This window comes from Phasianus colchicus, chromosome 7, assembly GCF_987193195.1.
Source record: "Phasianus colchicus chromosome 7, bPhaCol1.hap1.1, whole genome shotgun sequence".
In the NCBI taxonomy this organism is placed as follows: Eukaryota; Metazoa; Chordata; class Aves; order Galliformes; family Phasianidae; genus Phasianus; species Phasianus colchicus.
Window position 1 is genome coordinate 26,171,646 of NC_143442.1, and position 18,408 is coordinate 26,190,053.

Below are 18,408 nucleotides of genomic sequence, written 5' to 3' on the forward strand. Positions count from 1 at the left end.
CTTTCTCCCATTCACATAGAAAATCAACTCCGCAGCCCCTACCGCCCCTTGCAGAGACATAGCGTCCAACCCGGAACCCTCCAGGCAGCAAATATCGCAGGCAGAGGCAGCAGCAGCCGGAAAGCCCCTGGGCGAGCAGGGCGGGGCCGGGCCGCAGCGGGCGGACACCGGGCAGCGTGGGAGGCGGCCTGCGGGGCTGAGCTCTGCCAAACTCAAACAGAAGTGGGTGGGTGGGTGGGTGCTCGTTGCGTTAATACAACTTTTGATTTAAATTTCCTACAGCAACGCAATTCAAACGCAAGCTTCGGAATACTTTAGCCTGATTAATTTCAATGTGTTGCGTTATTTATATATTAAAAAATACTTCCACGTGGAAAACACAGAAGAGGTTCTAAGGGTGCAAGATTGTTCTTCCCTGAACTGTTCAGGGTCCTTCTGAGTTGCAGCATACATGCCCACAGCAACCTGGGTTCAGGACAGATGATTCTATGTATTGGTCAAATAAGAGATGGCTGTTGCAGTTATTGTACCTGTTGTGCCTTTTGTTCAAGTACAAAGCTTTGTTGTTTAATAAAATAGAGCAAAATCTCTCAGGAAAATTTAGGTATTTCAGACTGATGTGAGAAGTAGAACATGTTTCAGGTGTTTCAAGGATGGAGAGCTTGCTGATTCCTCTGAGTTGACATATTAATCTATGAGTGGCAGAAGAGCTAAGTAGCTTTACTTAATTAATGTTGCTTGTGTGACCTGGAAAGTTACAAGTCACTTTTTTTCTTAATGTGTGAGTTGATCGTATAATTTTTTTTTACTTCATTCTGTTAAGTTAGCTTAAAATATTAAGACACATCTTCCACTTTCACAAAGGGCACGTGTTCCCATAGAGCAAAATGAACTAAATGAACTGCTAGTACTTTCTATGAGGGCTACTCTGAAAAATAATGCCTCCTATTTTCTTATGATGGTTCACAGTGCCAGAAGTGGATGTTGGTGGTATGGCAGTAGAGGTTGAACCTCCACACCAGTATCCCATTACACGTTGTTGTGTGTGACAGAGGCAGCAGAGGGGCAGTCTGACAAAATGGTATCTCACCTGGAAGTGTGGATGAAGCAAAGGTGGGTCACCAGATTCCTCTGTGTGGAGAAAATGGCACCCACTGACATTCACTGATGCTTGCTGAAAGTTTACAGAGACCAAGCAGTGGAACTGAGCACTGCAAGGCAGGGGTGATGTATTTCAGCAGTGGCAACAGTGGGTCAGCTCTGCTGATGCAAGCCTTCACAAGCACAGCATGCAGCCTCTTGTTGGAAAATAGTGTTTTGTAGCTGAGAATTTTCTCTATCAAATAGTATTGTTGTGCTTTTTGTAGAGTTCCGAAAGAATTAAACAGGAGGCATTAATTTTGGAGCCACCTATGTAACAGTTTAGTCTGCAAAGTAACTCTGAATTGTGGTTAAACCCAGCAAATTAGTGATCATAGGCCCTGTGGAAATTTTGCATAAATTTCTACTCACAAAATATTCTTCATTAGCTTCAAGACATTCTAAGCATTTATAAGGGCCACTTGCACAGCTGTGGGTTATAGAATCACTGTTTAAGTACACTGAAGTAATTTTCTTAAAAATTTTAAAACAAACAAAATCAGTGGTAAATGAAAATATTAAATATATATTAAGAAATAATTGCATAAACACGAGGAAAAAAAAAAATTTTGATGCTACAAAAAGAAGTCTGAAGTACCTTATCCTTAGCAAAAAAAAAGAGAAAGATCTCAATCCCTGTGACAGCCACAGATGCAGTTTTATCTGGAATATTCTGACCTGTTTTTACATTGGTTTTTCCTTGCAAAAGCTTCTAATATACCAGTGGATCTAGTAAAAAAACCACACAGTGAAGATTCAGCAGGTATTCCAACATTACATGCAGTGCTTCAAGTGGCCATTTTATAGAATAAATAAAGTAAGTAGATCTTAGATATTAAGAGTAAATATTATCTCTGTGTATAGCATCAACTTGAGCAACAAAAGTAAGGATGGAAAACAATGAAACAAGTGCAGTAATAACAGGGATGTGATTTCTGAGGTACATAAAGTAACTTCCCCCCTCTTCCAGGTCACTTTCTTTATCCTTTCTTACTCTGAAAGATATCTACACTTAATGCAAGTTGAAGAAGGTAAGGCATAAAGCCCAGGTTTTACAGTTTCATGTAAAACTGCATGAAACACAACAGCAGCCTAACTGGTAATAACAGAGACAGTGTTGAACAGCAGGAACTTCGCTGAAAAAATAACTAAGACTATCTCCGAAAGATCCTTTTTTTTTTTTTTTTTTTCCTTTTTTTTTCCCCCCCAAGAAAAGAAACCTGCACTTCTCTGTTTAGCTTTCAAACCATAGGCAATAGAGAGAAATAACCATTTAGGACAAACAAATAAATGAAATTACATGTTTCGCTGCTGCAGTGCCAGTACAGGGAATACAATTTGTAATTGATGCTTCCTTTGGAATTCTAATGAGGCAGCTAGCGATCTTGATACACAAAGAAGCATATAGTAGTGTATATAGTTCTTTCTTTAATAATATTGGATCAAGATAGAATCTATGTTTCCATCCATTACTACACCTCTTCAGAAAGAAAAAGACTGCTGAGAATCCTGGCAAGAGCCTTACTGAAGTTGAGGTAAAAACCATTCACTGCTGTCCCCTCACTCACCAAGCTAATGGTCTCATTGCAGAAGGTTATCAACTCAATCAGGTATGATCTTCCTTTCATAAATCCATCCTGACTATTCTCAAACACTTTGTCTTTCAAACATACAGAAACCAGGATTTCCTCACCCAGGTTACAATGCTACAAAAGCTACAATGAAGTACAGAGTACTGGGTTTTGTTTGTTTGTTAAATTTTACAAATATAAGAGTACCAATTACATATAAAAGGTTACCAGATGAGATCAAAGGTCTAGCTTACTGTAGAACTGCTCAGTCTGTGAAGGATTTAAAAAGTGAATAACCTTAAATAAAGTATTAAACAGCATTTCCAGTAATTCCTCATGGATTTTTCTTCCATTAATTTATCTGATTAATACCGTGTGAAGAATCACTTTCTGTAACCAAGTAACTTATTTGTGTCTCATTAAAAATGAGATACAATTATCTTGGTTCCAAAGTGAATCTGAACCTTATCCAAAATAATCCACAGAATTTATGGGGATTATAAGCTACAGCCTGCAGCTGGCAGCATTTATAACTTAGACATCACCCAAAAGTTGTTTGTCTCATGAGAAGGCATAACAGAATGCAGAAGTGACTGATGATGGTCCAGAGGGGAGTTGGTCTAAAAACTGATAGCTGAGTGATATTGTATGGTTGTAGTATTTGTCACACTAGCACAGTCTCAACTGGAAACTCAAAGCATTGCTATGAGCACTGCCTATGACCCATATGCATGATACTGGGTTTCTGTCAACAGTTCCTAAAAATGAGATCTCCTCATTCAGATCTCAGTGTGACTCTGTCAAATAAAAGCAACAACAAATAGCAAAAAATCCCCAAAACCAAACCAAACCACCATCACCACCAACAACAAACCACCACCACCACCAATAAAAACAACTCAAGGCTCTCTGCACCTATATTTGGGATGCTTATATCTGTTCCAGCTAGCATTGATAAATTACTCTGCTCATAGTATATATAAAGAAATCACAATAATTCCCAAACATGGTTTTTTTTTAATTCTCATTAAAACTTACACTTTTCTCACAAATTAATAAGTGCTGCAAATACTTTGAACAGATTATAAATTACTGAGCAAAAATTCAGAACACAAGACTGGATCCTTCACCAAACCTGAATTTGCCTTCTTTGGTGAAGAGTTCTATGTCCTTTATGTTGTGGGTCTTTTCTGAGAAATTCCATTTTGAAGTCTTTGTTTTACATTTATCTAATAACAATAAGCATCCTATACTACTAAACTATATTTTCTTGGAAAAAAAAAAGTACCATTTCAGAAGTGCTGTTCATAAAGACAATTCTCTTGTCTTCTTCAAATAAATTTTGATTTACTTTTAAAGCTTCTTTTCTTTTTTACTTTATAGACTGGGGAATGCAGAAATTGTGTATCTGTAAACTGATCCCCACGTCTTAATTTTCTGTGAACAAAAGAAATAGAAAATATCATGTGAATATCACCATATATCTATATAATTATAAAAACAATTGCAAGTGCTAAATAATCCCACTGAAAGTTAGATACACTAAAGAACTTTATTTTATGGAAAACAAATATGTTTGAAATAGCAAGGCATAGATAACATTATTTTTGAAAATAATGCTAAAAATCATAGTCATGTAATCTAAATTCTCAAGTGAATTCCAATTTTTTTTTCCTATTTTTGCCTTATTGTCTCTCTCCAGAAATATAAAATCTTATCATCCAGAAGGAGAATGTGTCAATGGCATAATATCACAGCATCAATTTAGCATGCAATTAAAATTAGTAGAGCAAAAATGCAACTATAATCCTTTTTTTTTTTTTTTCTTTTTTTGCAATTTTACAAACACCATTTCATAAATACTTCTGAAAAACAAACAAACTGGTGGTAAAATTATAGACAGTTCTTACTTTGCTTTTAGCTTCTATTTGTCCACAATCTCAGTGCCTCAGTTAATTATTTGTTTGCTTATTGAGGTAAACAAAATTCTTTGGTGGATGTATGGAAATACTGTGTGAAATTTTCAGTTTGTGGTTTTACTTTCTTCTCCCCTCATTTTCACCAACATACTCCCTTCTGCACCTGACTTGTAAAATAAGTAACTATAACCCTTTAATCCTCCAGACTATAATGGGAAAATCTCAATAGTCTTTAGCTCCTGAGTATGCAATCAATCAATACACATATAATGGAAGATATTTTTTCCTTAAATTAGGGTTTAAAAAAACAACAACAACCAAAAAGTGGTGGCTAAAACTGTCTGAATATGTTCAGGAGTTATTTTCAACTTAACAGTCCATTGAGATTTAGGTCTACAGGTACACAATTTGTACAAATACACAGATTTTATTAATGGATATTTGAATTTCTCTTTTAATTTTTAATAGCTATGACAATCTATGCCATATCTTTAAAAAATCTTGGAAATCTTGTGCTACTGAATTGAGCAAGAACACTGAGTTAGATAACTAATTATTAAATTAAAATAATTAAAATAATTATTAAAATAAATTATCTTAAACTCAAATTAAGTTAGATATATCTAGCTCAAGGAAGACCACAGAATTCTGTAATATCATTACAGAAATTATCTGGTCGCTTGGCATTATTACAAGGGCATTTTTATGGCAAAAGTGTAACATTTAAGTATAATGTTTACAACTGTACACCTGCAAAGGGGTTTATGTCATGATAAATATTAAGAACTCATCATTATTATACTGGTATAAAAAGTTTAACTATAAGCTAAATATATCTGATTCTGGCACCTAGAAATCCTGCCACACTAACAGGAAACATGAACACTGAGGTATCATTCCACTCCAGTTTGCAAAATAAATAGTTAATTTCTTAGGAATTTGAGGGTTTTAATAGCAAATCTTAATTAAGTTATGTACTACAAACAAAACCACCCCTCCCCATCTGATACCTACCGGTTTAGAGGGGGTTCTTTGTAGCAAATAGCAGCTCTTCCTCGTCTAACTGGTTCTGCTGAGTTTTCTTCTAAAATCTGGGAGGATTTAGGTAAGGAAGTGTGAGAAAACTCACTAGTATTTGTCACATCTTGCAAAGCTGTTCTCCCTATGGAAAAAAGAATATTTTATATGATTCATTTTAAATATTTTCTGAACTGTTAAGTAAAATTTCAATTCATAATTATCTGTTATTAGTATATATGTCACTCCAAAAGTAATGCTTCCTATTTATTTCCATGGAAACTACAACAGATACAAAGAGCACAATAACAGTATTTGATAGAGCAAATTCTCAGCTAGAAAATACTATTTTTTATCATAGTTATCACTATTAGCTGATTTGCACAGATAAGTTGATTGAGACAGTCTTCATTTTATGGTGCGACCGCTGTGTATTTGTAACATGGCTTGTCTTTCACATTCACTGTCACCACTTCTGAAACGCACCACCTATCACCTCACTGTGCTCATGTGCACTGTTTGGTCTCTATAAACATTCAGCAAGTGTTCATGAACATCAGTGGGTGCCATTTTTTTCTGCATGGAGGAATTCAGTGACGCACCTTTGCTTTCTCTGCATGGCTATGTCAGACGCCATTTTGTCAGAACATACAGCCAGCATCTGCCTCTGATGTCATGTACTGAAATAAAATATTACTTTCAGAGCAGCCCTTGTATTTCTTATAATTCAGATACTTTGGATGTTATTCCTGTGCTCAAGGTGCTCTGCAAATAATGGAATGTGATCAAAGGGAAGGGTATTACAACAGCTTTCAACCTAACCTAGTTTGGAGCTGTTTGAGGTCTACCATGCTCTTGAGACACAATCAAACCCCAGAGGTGCCCTAATCTGCAGCTAGCAGATATAATGTTACAGTAAAAAAAAAAACAAAACTGCAGACAGATCATGGCCTTAAATGTAGGAGGGAGGGCACACGTGTGTAATGTGAAGGGATCAAACTGTACAAGAATTGTCTACAACTAATAACATCTTTCAACTTTGCACCTGCTCTATGAGCGTGTATGCACAAACAAAGCACAGCAAGGTCATTAAGTGAACCTCCTTATCTTCAAAACTGTGTACTACAGAGCTATTTGAGATGCCTTGCATTTTCAGTCACTGCAAATGTGAAAGTTCAATACCCTACTATGAAGCAACCGGCCTCAGAAAAAGCACTATCAATATTGCAAAATTTTTTAAGATCAAATGCAGAATGCCAGACTAAACCTCAATACTTAGTTTGGAGACAAAGATTTTGATAAGTTGGGAGAAATAGTGAAATTATTACATTACCCCAAATTTCAAAAAAATTCTAAGGTGGATCACAGATTCTCTGGAGAGCACAGGGATTTAATACAGGTACCACTCCAAGATAAAAAAAAAACACGGCCTTAATCTGTATTCCTGTCAGTTTCTTCCAGGAGCATACATTCCCTGCTGATACAGGTCAAGTCTTAGATTTACTACATCCAGATGAGAACATATGGGATGCAGTTTTTCAATAGAACAGAAATTAAAACCCTCACATTTTCACATTTGGAGAATGAAGTCTTTACCCACCTTAAATTGCCTGAGGCAGAAAATACTTACTATTGATCACACAGAAGAAACTCACGTGTTCCAGATGAACGATGGCTTTTCTCTTGCACCTATTTTGGTACTGCTACATTGTAACACTGAATATGGAATTTGTAAGCCTACTGTATGAAAACTACTCTTGTTTCTGTTCCCCATCTATGAAAGGAACAGTATATACTGAAATTTCTCTTGTATAAAACTTAAAGTTACTTTATCTTTTTAATCCTAGTTTTCTGAATCATACAGCATTCTTGTGCAAATTGAATACAGGTTCCAATTATAACTGCTCTTCAAGAACAGGGACTGCTTAACCTGTATGACAAAATGTCTTTTTGGAACACATTACAAAGTAGCAGGTATATTAGTTATCACAATTTTGAAATATATTGAGACTGATATATGAATCATTTTAATGATTTTGAGCCTTACCTTTTCACTTCTATTTCATCCACTGTAAGCAAGGAATGAGTGGAATAGTTTTGAGAGAAGATATTTTTATCATTACTCCATGCAGAAACTAATTTAAAATATATTTTTTTCCCATTCTCATGCACTTACCATGACAATGTGTCAAAGTCTTTTCAGAAATCTCTTTAGAAATATGATCTGATTTTTGATTTGCTTTTCCAGAAACCGGTGCTTTATCTTGATCAGTATTCCCTGACATTTCTGAATTTTTCAGTATAGAGTTCATGGGAGCATTAAGGTTATCAAGAGCTGTGGGCTTCATTTCAGAAAAACCTTTCTGGAAAAAGCTACCCGTACTTACTGTTATATTCTTAGAACAATCAACAGGTAAGGATTCTAAAATTTCTAATTTTTGCACTGTGGGTTTTAACTTGTTTATAAAGGAGTCCATCTCATGAGAGACTTCCTGGTCATTCAAAAAATTCATCTGTCCCTGATCAATATGTCTGAAATAATTCTTTTTTTGTCTGCTCTCCATAACACCAGAACTAAGGCTCCCTTTTTCTTTCACTTGATTGTCACAAGAATTACTAATGTTAGATTCTTCACATGCTGCTGGTGAGGAATCTACTCTCTTTAACGTGTCAGCATTGCTGCCAAAATTTCGTGTGGAGGCTTTAACTTGCGGTATATTCATTGCCATATCATTCTGAGCAACTAAAGCTCCTTGAGATTGCTGGGTTTCAGTTATTTTATTTCCATGAACAGTCTGTGTGCACAATGCATCCTTATTTTCTAATTCTTCACTTTTGCAAAGTGAGAATTTAGTAAGATCTTTAGTTGGTATTACATATGCTTTACGCGCAGCCTTTGCCAATGTACGTTTTAATCTGCCTGGTGAAAAATTACCACTCTTTTGATCTACTTTTTGAATAATTTTATTAACACTATCATTTTCAGTTTCTCTTTGTCTGTAACCACCTTCTTTGTTGCATTTACTCTTTATAATATTCTTCTGGTATTGTTTTCTCTTGCTGTCACATTTGCACCTGTCTGTTTGAGACTTTTTTGAACCGTATTCTTCATACTTCCCATGATCAAATTCACAGTATTTGGCTGTGTTCATTTTTGAAGGGTTTTGAAAGGTTTTCCTGTTTCTTAGCAGTCTGACACTGTTCTTGTTTTCAGGTAGAAAGTCCTGCTGTAAAGGTGGTACAGTAGAGCTGTTATCCTGGAAGGTCAAGCTTTCAGCATAGCAAACTTGAGGTGGGATCTCACTACTAGATAAGCTTGAGTATGCTTTTATTATTTTGTTTTCCACATCTTCCAATGTTTCTGAGGAATTTTCTTTATTTGCTTCTTGTTCTTGTTTTTGATGCACTAGGCTAACTAGGCATGTTCTTCTAGTATCCTTATCCTTACTTAGACAATTTTGGTTTTGATTATAGTCATTGGTATTTGGTAAATTCTGTTTCTCTGTAGAATTCTGTGTAGGTAGCTGTTCTGTCTGACTTTGGAATAGCTGAGTTTGTGGATCAGTAGTTTTTGAAACGTTATTGTCAGTCCTAGTGTGGTTTTCTTCTGCATAAAAATCTGAACTGACTTCAGTCTTGTTTTTAACTTTCTCTTTCTCACTTTTAGAATATTTTACTTTTCTGAAATTTGCCAGTACTTTACCAGAATTGGCATTATTATTTTTATGTAATTTGTCTTTTGATGCAACTGTGAGCAGTTCACCTGCATCACTGGCAGTCAACTCCATATCAGCATCATAAACAGTTTCTTCAGATTTTATCCCATCAATAGGAAGCATCTCCTTACACTCACTGCTAAATTCAAGTTGTGAAGGAATGATGCGAAGCAAGTCACTTGGACTTTCCTTCACATTCACCTCATTGCTGCTGCTGCTGCTGCCACCATGAGGAGGCAGATTTGAGCTACATTTTTTACCAGAATCCTTTACATAAAGTTGTGGTTTTAACCCAAAATGTGTTGCATATTTCTTTCTTTCAGTCACATTTCCAGAGAATGGCAATGAACTATCATCTTGTCTTGTAAACTCCTCAGACTGTCTTAGAGGTTGTACATTATTGACATGAGTTAGGAATGCACTATTACTGCTTAGTTCTGTGCAAAACTGATTTTCTGGAAGAAAAAAAAAAAGACAAACTTTAGCAGCTTGTCAGAATAAGACACCTTACTGAAAGTTGGATGGGAAGCTTGGAAAATGACAAATCACATTCTTTTACTGTGAGGGTGGTAAGGCACTGGAACAGGTTGCCTAATGACGTGGTTTATGCTTCATCTCTGGAGACTTTCAAGGTGAGGCTGGATCAGGCCCTGGGCACATCTCTGTTCACTGCAGGGGAATTGGACTAGATGGCCTTCAGTGCCTTCCAACTCTAAGAATTCTATGATTCTATGAAATAAAAATCTTATTTGTTTTCTATGACCTCTGCAGCTATTATTTAACTACCACAATGCCATTCTGTTCACATTAATTTTGTTACACTTCTATGTGTGTTATTTGAATGAACAATAGTCTACAAGTTATAGTTGAGACACTTGTGCTTATGGGTGGTCGCTGGTTCTGAGTAGCGTATTACAGTTTAGCAACCTCACTATGTCTTCTGTATTACACATCAAATAATGAACTATTTCATACCAACTGTCATCTAGCTCCGAAAAACAGCTATTTGGTGTACAGAAAATACATCTTGCATCCTAAAAAACATGATTTTGTCAATGGTCGCTTCCATCAGATCTATTTCATTTAACTTTTGATTACTTTTACCAGAAAGCAATGATGATGCAAACTGAACTTGATCTGAACATGTTTCCTTTGACAAAATAGTGGTACTACTAAAATAATTTGCTATATCACACACAGAAGAGCTACCTTGCTGATTTCCAGCAGATGTTGCAAGTAAAGGAAGCTTCACTGGCAATTCTACAAATCTGAAGAGAGAAAAGTTTACTGTGAAGATTTTATGTTTTATACCATAATATTCAATTGTTTAAAACATTTCTTTAGTAATATATAAAAACAGAAAACAAAAACTCTGGTATGAAATGCACTTCTGCTTCTGTCTTAGGGGCAATGGTATTTATGACACTTCATCTGCTTTATGCTGGTGAGATCTCACGTAGAAAGAAGCACGTTATTCAAACACATATTTCCTCCCACTATCTCCCTGATCATTACAAGTTGCAGATAGTTTCTGAATTAGATAGGAAACTGTTTCTAGTTACCTCAAAAAATCTAGATCATAAAAAGATTAATTGTAAGAAAAAAAAAAATCTACACATACTTATCAGCTTCCAGATTTAATACAACTTACCTCGCTGACTGACATGTACTCTTCACCTGGTCATCAGTACAGCTACTTGGACTGTCTGACAGAGGAAAAGAACTCTGAAGATTCTTTCAAAAGAAGAACAGTGGGGAAGAAGTATTTTTTTTAAAGTCAAGTAACTGCATTTCGTCTGATACATAACTTTCAGATTTTTTGTAAACGAGATTAAATCCTCTATCTTTACTGCCTATAGCAGTGAAATGCCACTGAGTTCACTGGACTAAGGATTCACCTCTACTTTAAACAATAGGGGTAGATGTTTTTAAATGCATATATGATTTCAACATTTTAGTCATTTACATATTTTGAAAATATTATCCTGGAGCTATTGCGTAGATTCTGATATAGCAATAGTCAAAAAAAGTCTTACCTCAGAAAGACTGCTTATTTCTATTGCATTTAAGAGGTTATCACTCAAAAATGCTCCTATTTCTCTAAGAGTTTTATTCTGCATACAAAGGAAGAAAAAAAAATATAAAAGTGTCTTTTAAATTACTTTTTTTCTAAAAAAGACAAGATATAAAGGTGAATATATATTGTAATTTTTCACTCAGCTGAGGACAAACTAAATTTTCAATACCTTTTAATACAGAAATTACGCTGACACTGAAATAACCATGGTTATACAGATACACTCTTGAATAAAATGGTTAGTGTAAAAATTTCTAAGAAAGGAAAATAAAAAAACCAGTGATTTGCTATGAGATGACAGCTTCAAAAATCTGAGATGCAAGTGTTTGAAATCACCATTTTGAGAAGCAATATTATGTTTCAATAAAAGACGAAAGCTTGGTTTAGCTGATCTAGGCTTAAACACTATTGGCAATATACCAAACAGCTTAGTTTTCGACGAAGAAGGATATTATGAAGCTGCAGCTTTTCTACTTCTTTATGAAGAAAAATCTTCTCATTCTTCAGCTTCCGAGAATTTTCTTTCTCCATGCTCAAAGCCAGAGCTAATGCTTTATTATTTTGTTTTAAAGATACTTTCAACATTGATGAATTATCTATAGGAGACAAAATCATACCATTTTATTTTCAACAGCTCCAATTCCAGGCCCTCTCTTTATGTAGTCTCACTACACAATAATATTTTTATCTATATTTTTTGGCAGAACAGTAGCCTGACATAAAATTGTTCCTTGTTGGCTGCCATTCTGAAGTCTTCTGTTAGCTTTGAGTCTCATGCAAAGATTCTGCTCTTGCCTGGATATTATTATTATTTTTTTTTTAAACAAAGATATTTTAAGAATTTTAAATGTATCATTTTAAAATGTATACTTTTGTAGGCATAACAATGCCTCCTACCTTTTAACAAAGAAAAAATAGAATTTTAAACATTTTGTGCAAGAATGTAGATTTCAGAAATGAAAGAAGTTTAGAAATATATCGTCGACTGTTGTAATGAAAACTTACCTACTCACACCTGCTACCAAACCTTTTAACTACTATTCCACTTTTTCCTCAGTGACAGAGTATTACCAAGATAAACTCTTTGCTTCATATTCATAGTGTGCACAGGGCTAACTTTAACTCAGATGAGCCTGGCCACACTCTTTAGCAAAACCACAAGGAGCAAAGTTAGCATGAAGTGCTATTGCTATATTTATTCATTGTCCTAAGCTATTACTTCTGCAACATGCCATCCAAAAATCAGCAGGGCTTCATTTCTTTGCTTAGGAAAACATGCAACAACAGCTGCACCTTGTGAATCCAAACATCATGCTTTGAAATTACTATTTGGCTTTGTGAATTATTTGCATTTCTGCAACATGGAGATTCCTAAGGGACATGAATCTCATGTCAATACTCATCAATACTATTGTTTTATTTTTCACTGAAATTAATATTCTTGGTATAAATCACATTAAAAGTCTTGCTGCATCATTCACAGGAAGAGAAGCAGAAATCAAGATTTAGTTAGCTGTGCTACTTGAACCAGAGATCTCTGAAATAGTGGTGTTTTGCTATAACTACACTTTCCCTATCTTTTGCAGAAGAAGATTTGAGATATTCATAGTGCTGTGGACTTAAACATCTAGCATAAAAAAAAACGTATTTTAACTTAACCCTGGCTGACTGGGAAAGCAAAGTATGTTCTGACAAGTGCTTAAAACAGCCTGTTAACACCTGCAGTATTCTTTGATTTTCTAAGTGTCTCAATGAAGAATTTTTACAAATGCCATTTTGCAAATGAGAATTGAACATGTAATGCTATGACAACTATGTCATAAATTGTTACTGATTTAACTCATTTTGGTACCTCAGATTTTAGATGCTCAAGATAAAGCATAGATGTTAGAGATGTATTTGAGCATGTTTTTTAAAAACACTAGCACACCAAAGAAAAAGCGCTGGAACTATGTAGAGAATTAGATAAATAATCAAATTAGAACCATGTGTTTTAACCTTCATACTCTCCAGAAGTACTGAATACACCAAATTTTTTAACAGCAGCCATTCAGCAAATCATGCTAGATACAACTGTTCTTCCCTTTGAAGTCATATATTCTAAGTACAGTAAAAGGCTTCAGTTTTACTTTAATGGAACTTACTTAATAATTTAGATTTGATTTTAGATGCCAAAGAAGCATTCAGCTTTGCAGTTTGTAACGCTCTGTCCCTCTTCCTGTGTCCTCTGACAGCACCCGAAGTAAAAGCAGCAGATAATTTAGCAGTTGCTAGTTTATCCATCATCAAGATGAACCTTGTCAGGTGGAATGCACACTGGCAAGAGGAATCTGCAAATGACACATGATTTCACTCACAAATTTTGAACTTAGGCTGCATTATCTCTTTATGAGGAGATTATCCAAGATTTAGGTCACATTATCACGTTTTATTAACAAATATGAAGACTAAAAGGATGAGAGATTTTACTTTCATACATTCCATCAAGTTATCTATTCAGATCTACCCTTAAAAGTGAAGGGGGGAGGGGAGTGGGGAAGAAAAAGGCAAAAGTTTACATCAGTTGACAATGTAACCGAATCAGCTTCGTCAGGCCAAATTTTAAAAGTAAGTTTTTTTAAATAAAGCGCGTTACGGGTGTTAAATACTGAAGTACACAGCAAGAAAGACCAGGCTGCAAAGTTCGTTGGAGTAGCGAACGATGTTCTGCAAGCGGCTCCGAGGAGGCGTGTCCCGCCGCCGTCGCCGCGCTGCCCTCAGCCGCCCTCGCCCTCGCCGCCAGAGGGCAGCGTTCCCGCCTCGCCTCCTCGCCTCAGGGGCCGCTAACGGCTGCGCGAGCCCAACGGCCGTCGGCGGGTAACCCTCGCGCCCGCCCTCGCGGGAAAGCAAACAGCCTCCACCATCTGATTGTGCACGAATGGAGCATATTTGCAGCACAAACGCAGCTCCCGGGGTGATTCCTGCTCATCACAGCTTTCTGTTTTGAAGCAAAGAATTACACTCGGTCTTGAAATGCCAACCTTTACATTACAGAGTAGTGTTTCATACAAGAGGGGCCTTCATGTATAGGGTTTTTTTTGTGAAATAGTCCCTGTAAAAGGAGTCACAATAGAAGAAGTGACAACCAAGCTATCAAGGCAGTTATCAAAGTGGCATCAATAGACTTGCAAACAAAAGATGACACGCATAGGAGGCTCCCGCAATAGAACTGGAGCAAGGCTGATCTCATCCCTTTCAGGTAGTTAGGTTTGGCAGATGGAAGGAAGTACTTTAGCCCAGCAAAATGCTTTCCTCCGGAGTCTGCTCTGATCCCAAAGGCACAGCCCACATGCTTTAACACTCCCTTCACATGCATTCTCTTCCCCCTTGTGAGCACAGTTCTGCCAGCAGTTCAGGCAGACTGATTGCTGCAGTTGGCCTAAGGATTAATACATACATAGTAAACAGTTTTGTGAAAACATAGGAGGAAAAAAGTTACTGTTTTAATTTATTTGAAAATTTACAGAGATGTGGAAGGGTGAAACAGTAATAACAATAATAAACCATGCATTTTTTTTTTCCCCCCTAGTTTCCAAGTAAGATTTGGCACAATTTCTCAGCATGGTCCTGAAGCTGCATAACTTCATGCTTCTACACAATCCTTTTAAAACACAAATGTGACCCAGCACACCTTACACACCTGTGGTACGTTTCCCCTCACAAAGCAGCTTCCAGTGACTGCAGCCACTGTAAATTCTGAGAAAATAACAGAATAACATCATGCAACTGTAACAACAGAAAGTCAGTCAAGTTACTGTGACTCACCTCCCTCTGCTTTCAGGCAGGCAGTGTTTTCACCCAGCTCCAGTCATGAGATTTCATTTCCTTTACTTTTACAGCAGTCCCACCTCCTGAAGAAGCAATCACCAATCTGCCTCCAGCTAATGTTTATGTCACAACTGCTGATAATAAGCAAAATAAGTGTTGTGTTACCACCTGGGTGCTACTTTCCTTTGCACTGAGCTGAGGAACTTCTCACACGTGAAAATCCTCAGTTAGCTGCCAGCTGCTTAAAGGGGGATAGAGCCTAAAGGGTTGCCAGGCTTTACAGTCTGCATGCATTAAATAGAGCAGAAGTCTGGTTTGCAATCACTTGAGATACCATTATCAGCCTTTAAACTGAGTAAGAATGAGAGGAAAGAAGGGAAAGACAGACCTGTTGTAACAGCTCTAAAAGCTTAAAAATGATATGGGCATGTTCCTGCACATGCAGCGTGAAGCTAATTTAATGGGCTTCGGGTCCCAATTAGAAGAATTGCTAATATTCTAGGTTTTATCTCTCTTCTACACATACAGGCAGCTCAAGTACTTTCCAGAATGTTTGTGGAAACCAGCAGTTTGGCACTATTACATTTTGTACAATTATTAATTTGGCATTTACAATATATCAGGCTCTTATCATGAGAACCTGAAACTGTGTGTCTGTTCATGCAGCATTTTGGTCAGCAAGCAACTGCACCACAGCCATGAACCACTTCTAGCAGGACACTCTCTGTAAACTGTTGTGCATGAGTGCACAGGAAGCACCTAGCAGCCTGCACTTGTCCAGGATGTTTCAAATATATTAAAGCATTAATAACGTGCTCTAAGATTTAAAAAATGAAAAAGAAAAAAGGTTTCTGCCTTACAGAGCAGCCGAGTTTATGCACGCACGCCTCCCTTCGGAGGACGAAGGCACCGAAGCCGCGCCCGGCGGGCTGCCTGCGGGCTCGGGTCGGGGCTGCCGGCGGTGCCCCCGACCGGGAGATGCCGCGGTGGCTCCGCTCGCACGCCCCCGGCCCGGCCCTTCCTGCCGCCATTTTGCGGAGCCGAGGAGGCCCGGAGGCGCTCGGCCCGCTCCGGCCGCGGGGAGGCGGCGGCGCAGGTAACGCGCGATGGCGGCCGCCCCGCGCGCGGCTGGGAGGTGCCGTCCCGGCGTGTGCGCGCCCGCGGCTGGCGGAGGGCTGGGTGGGCTGTGCCGTCCCGCCGAGCGGCTCCGGCGCAGGAAGGAGCGCTCGGGCCTGCGCAGGGCGGCTGTCCGAGAGCTCCTAGGATGCGTTTTGTTGCTGTCCTTCTAGCGCGTCTTTCACACGTACTAACCACAAATCTGCCTCTCCGTATGCCTCGAAAGAGTAACTCCGTGTTTTCCAGCAAAATAAACATCATCGTTGTTTATAGTGAAGGTGTAAGCATTATTTCGAATTTTGCGGTTTTTGTGCTGATACACTTTAAAATCTGATTTACAGCAGCATGCAACAGGCGTGTTAGCTGAGCTAACGCTTGGATCTCTGTGTAATATTTCGGTCTTAGCATTAGACTGACACTTCTTTGTATCTGTTACAGCGCGGAGTAAATGCAATGGAAGAGGACAAGGCTGCAGAGGAGCAGGGTATCCTACGGCTGAATGTGCGAGGATGTCTGTACACCGCCAGGCGCCAGTCCCTGTGCCGCTTCAAGGACTCCATGCTAGCTTCTATGTTTAGTGGACGCTTTCCTCTAAAAATGGATGAGTCTGGTAAATATGTTAAAGCTGCACCTAAAACATTCCGCCTAGGGAGCTCTGTGGTAAATACATGCTTTTACATATCCATTTTATTGCGTCTCTCTTCTTCCAATTTGCTGAGCTTCTTGAATACCAGAATTATGCGTGCATAACTTATGAGTAATTCATCGGAATTCCACAGGACTGTTCCTGTTTGCAAACATACATGTTTGTACAGCACTTAGCCCTGCTTTGTTGCAGTCAAAATTGTCGAATACACTACTACAGTATAAGTGCTAACTTGGGTCCTGTTTATGCCTTCCTATATTCTCCCAAGGCATCTGACTTGGTCTGTTCATTACATAAGGAGATTGGTCTTTTATCTTTGTTTCAGAATGCCTCAGCACCCAGTAAAGATTGCATTTTTTACCAGTGTGGTTTGATATGAAAACTTGAATAAAACTATTCATGAATCAGATTTCACCCCTGTTTGTGACTTGGAAGTGACTGCCAAAGTACGGCCAGTTCTAAAACTATGCTGGATGGACAGTAGTGACTTCTTGTTGCCCACTTCTGGCAGTTTAAAATATCTGAAATGCCTGAAACTTTTTACAGGCAGGGTTTTACTATCATCCTTCAGTGAACAGCATATTATATACAGCAGTGTACAGTTTGAGTGGCAATTTTGTGTGGTCATTGAGCCCAGCATGAAAAGACAGAAAGAAAGAAAGAAACAAAACTGTAAAACTTAAGCAAGATCCAGATGTTGATACATACAAAAGCTGGTGCTACTTTTTACATTTAGATACAAAGTTGAAAAAAAAAGCTCTCCAATAGCAATAAATAAATAAATAAAAATTCTAGAAATGCTCCTAGAATAAGATTTTAGCATATTAAGCACTTAAGTGCAGTTTAGCTGAGATTTATACTGGCGTGGTCCTGTGCAGATCAGTGATATCCCTGACATTCCAAACAAGCAAGAAATTCTTCACTATGAATTTTATCTTCAAATAACTATTATTCCAGGGAAACAAAGTAGCAGCTTTAAAATAACAGAGCAAATATACTTAGTTACTTCTCCTACCTAAGTGAAAAGACTAAGTTTATATAAAAGCTTTACTTAATGATTTGGTATAATGCAAGAAATCTGTATTCACTTCTTAGAAGCAGCATCTTAAGTTCATCGTGTATATGTTTTCAGGAGCCTGTCTGATTGATCGAGATGGAAGCTTGTTTAAATATCTTTTGGATTATCTTCATGGAGAAGTTCGGATTCCTGAAGATAAACAGATTCAAATTGCATTGCAGGAGGAAGCAGATTATTTTGGCATCCCTTATCCATACAGTCTGTCTGACCATTTGGCCAATGAAATGGAGACATATTCTTTAAGGTCAAATGTGGAGCTTAAGAAGGTCTGTATATTTCTTGTATTTTAAAAGATGTACTCTTTTGAAGATGTATCACACC

General features: G+C 37.5%; 3 protein-coding genes across 15 annotated transcripts in view; 1 reads left to right on the plus strand and 2 right to left on the minus strand.

Moving 5' to 3' along the window:
- LOC116233962 (aldehyde oxidase-like) overlaps positions 1-135 on the minus strand; it is a 40,349-nt gene extending 40,214 nt beyond the window's left edge. For all 3 annotated transcript variants that reach the window (XM_090144214.1, XM_031601182.2, XM_090144213.1), the window contains exon 1: positions 1-135. In XM_090144214.1, the coding sequence (XP_090000340.1) occupies positions 1-60 (60 nt within the window). In that variant the 5' untranslated portion in view covers positions 61-135.
- On the minus strand, positions 130-16,087 carry SGO2 (shugoshin 2). 6 transcript variants are annotated; one of them, XM_090144215.1, is made up of 10 exons: positions 14,076-14,405; positions 13,585-13,770; positions 11,861-12,036; positions 11,400-11,477; positions 11,015-11,097; positions 10,573-10,631; positions 7,824-9,818; positions 5,645-5,792; positions 4,000-4,148; positions 130-211 (listed from the first exon to the last, which is right to left on the minus strand). In XM_090144215.1, exons 2-9 carry the CDS (start codon positions 13,724-13,726, stop codon positions 4,043-4,045), a joined length of 2,787 nt encoding a protein of 928 aa, XP_090000341.1. In that variant the 5' UTR covers positions 13,727-13,770; positions 14,076-14,405; the 3' UTR covers positions 130-211; positions 4,000-4,042. The 6 variants fall into 6 exon arrangements, with proteins under 6 accessions (XP_090000341.1, XP_090000342.1, XP_031457044.2 ...); XM_090144216.1 differs by lacking the exon at positions 130-211 and adding an exon at positions 15,245-16,087 and having other exon boundaries at positions 2,374-4,148; positions 14,076-14,417; XM_031601184.2 differs by lacking the exons at positions 130-211; positions 14,076-14,405 and adding an exon at positions 15,245-16,087 and having other exon boundaries at positions 2,374-4,148.
- KCTD18 (potassium channel tetramerization domain containing 18) overlaps positions 14,309-18,408 on the plus strand; it is a 14,781-nt gene continuing 10,681 nt past the window's right edge. Inside the window, exons 1-3 of one of the 6 annotated variants that reach the window (XM_090144247.1) lie at positions 14,309-14,393; positions 16,802-16,973; positions 18,142-18,353. In XM_090144247.1, coding sequence (XP_090000373.1) covers positions 14,358-14,393; positions 16,802-16,973; positions 18,142-18,353 — 420 coding nt within the window. In that variant the 5' untranslated portion in view covers positions 14,309-14,357. Of the gene's footprint in view, positions 14,394-14,589; positions 14,679-16,223; positions 16,344-16,378; positions 16,644-16,801; positions 16,974-18,141; positions 18,354-18,408 lie in introns of those variants that run through there. The other 5 variants (XM_031601199.2, XM_031601198.2, XM_090144248.1 and 2 more) reach the window with 5 other exon arrangements.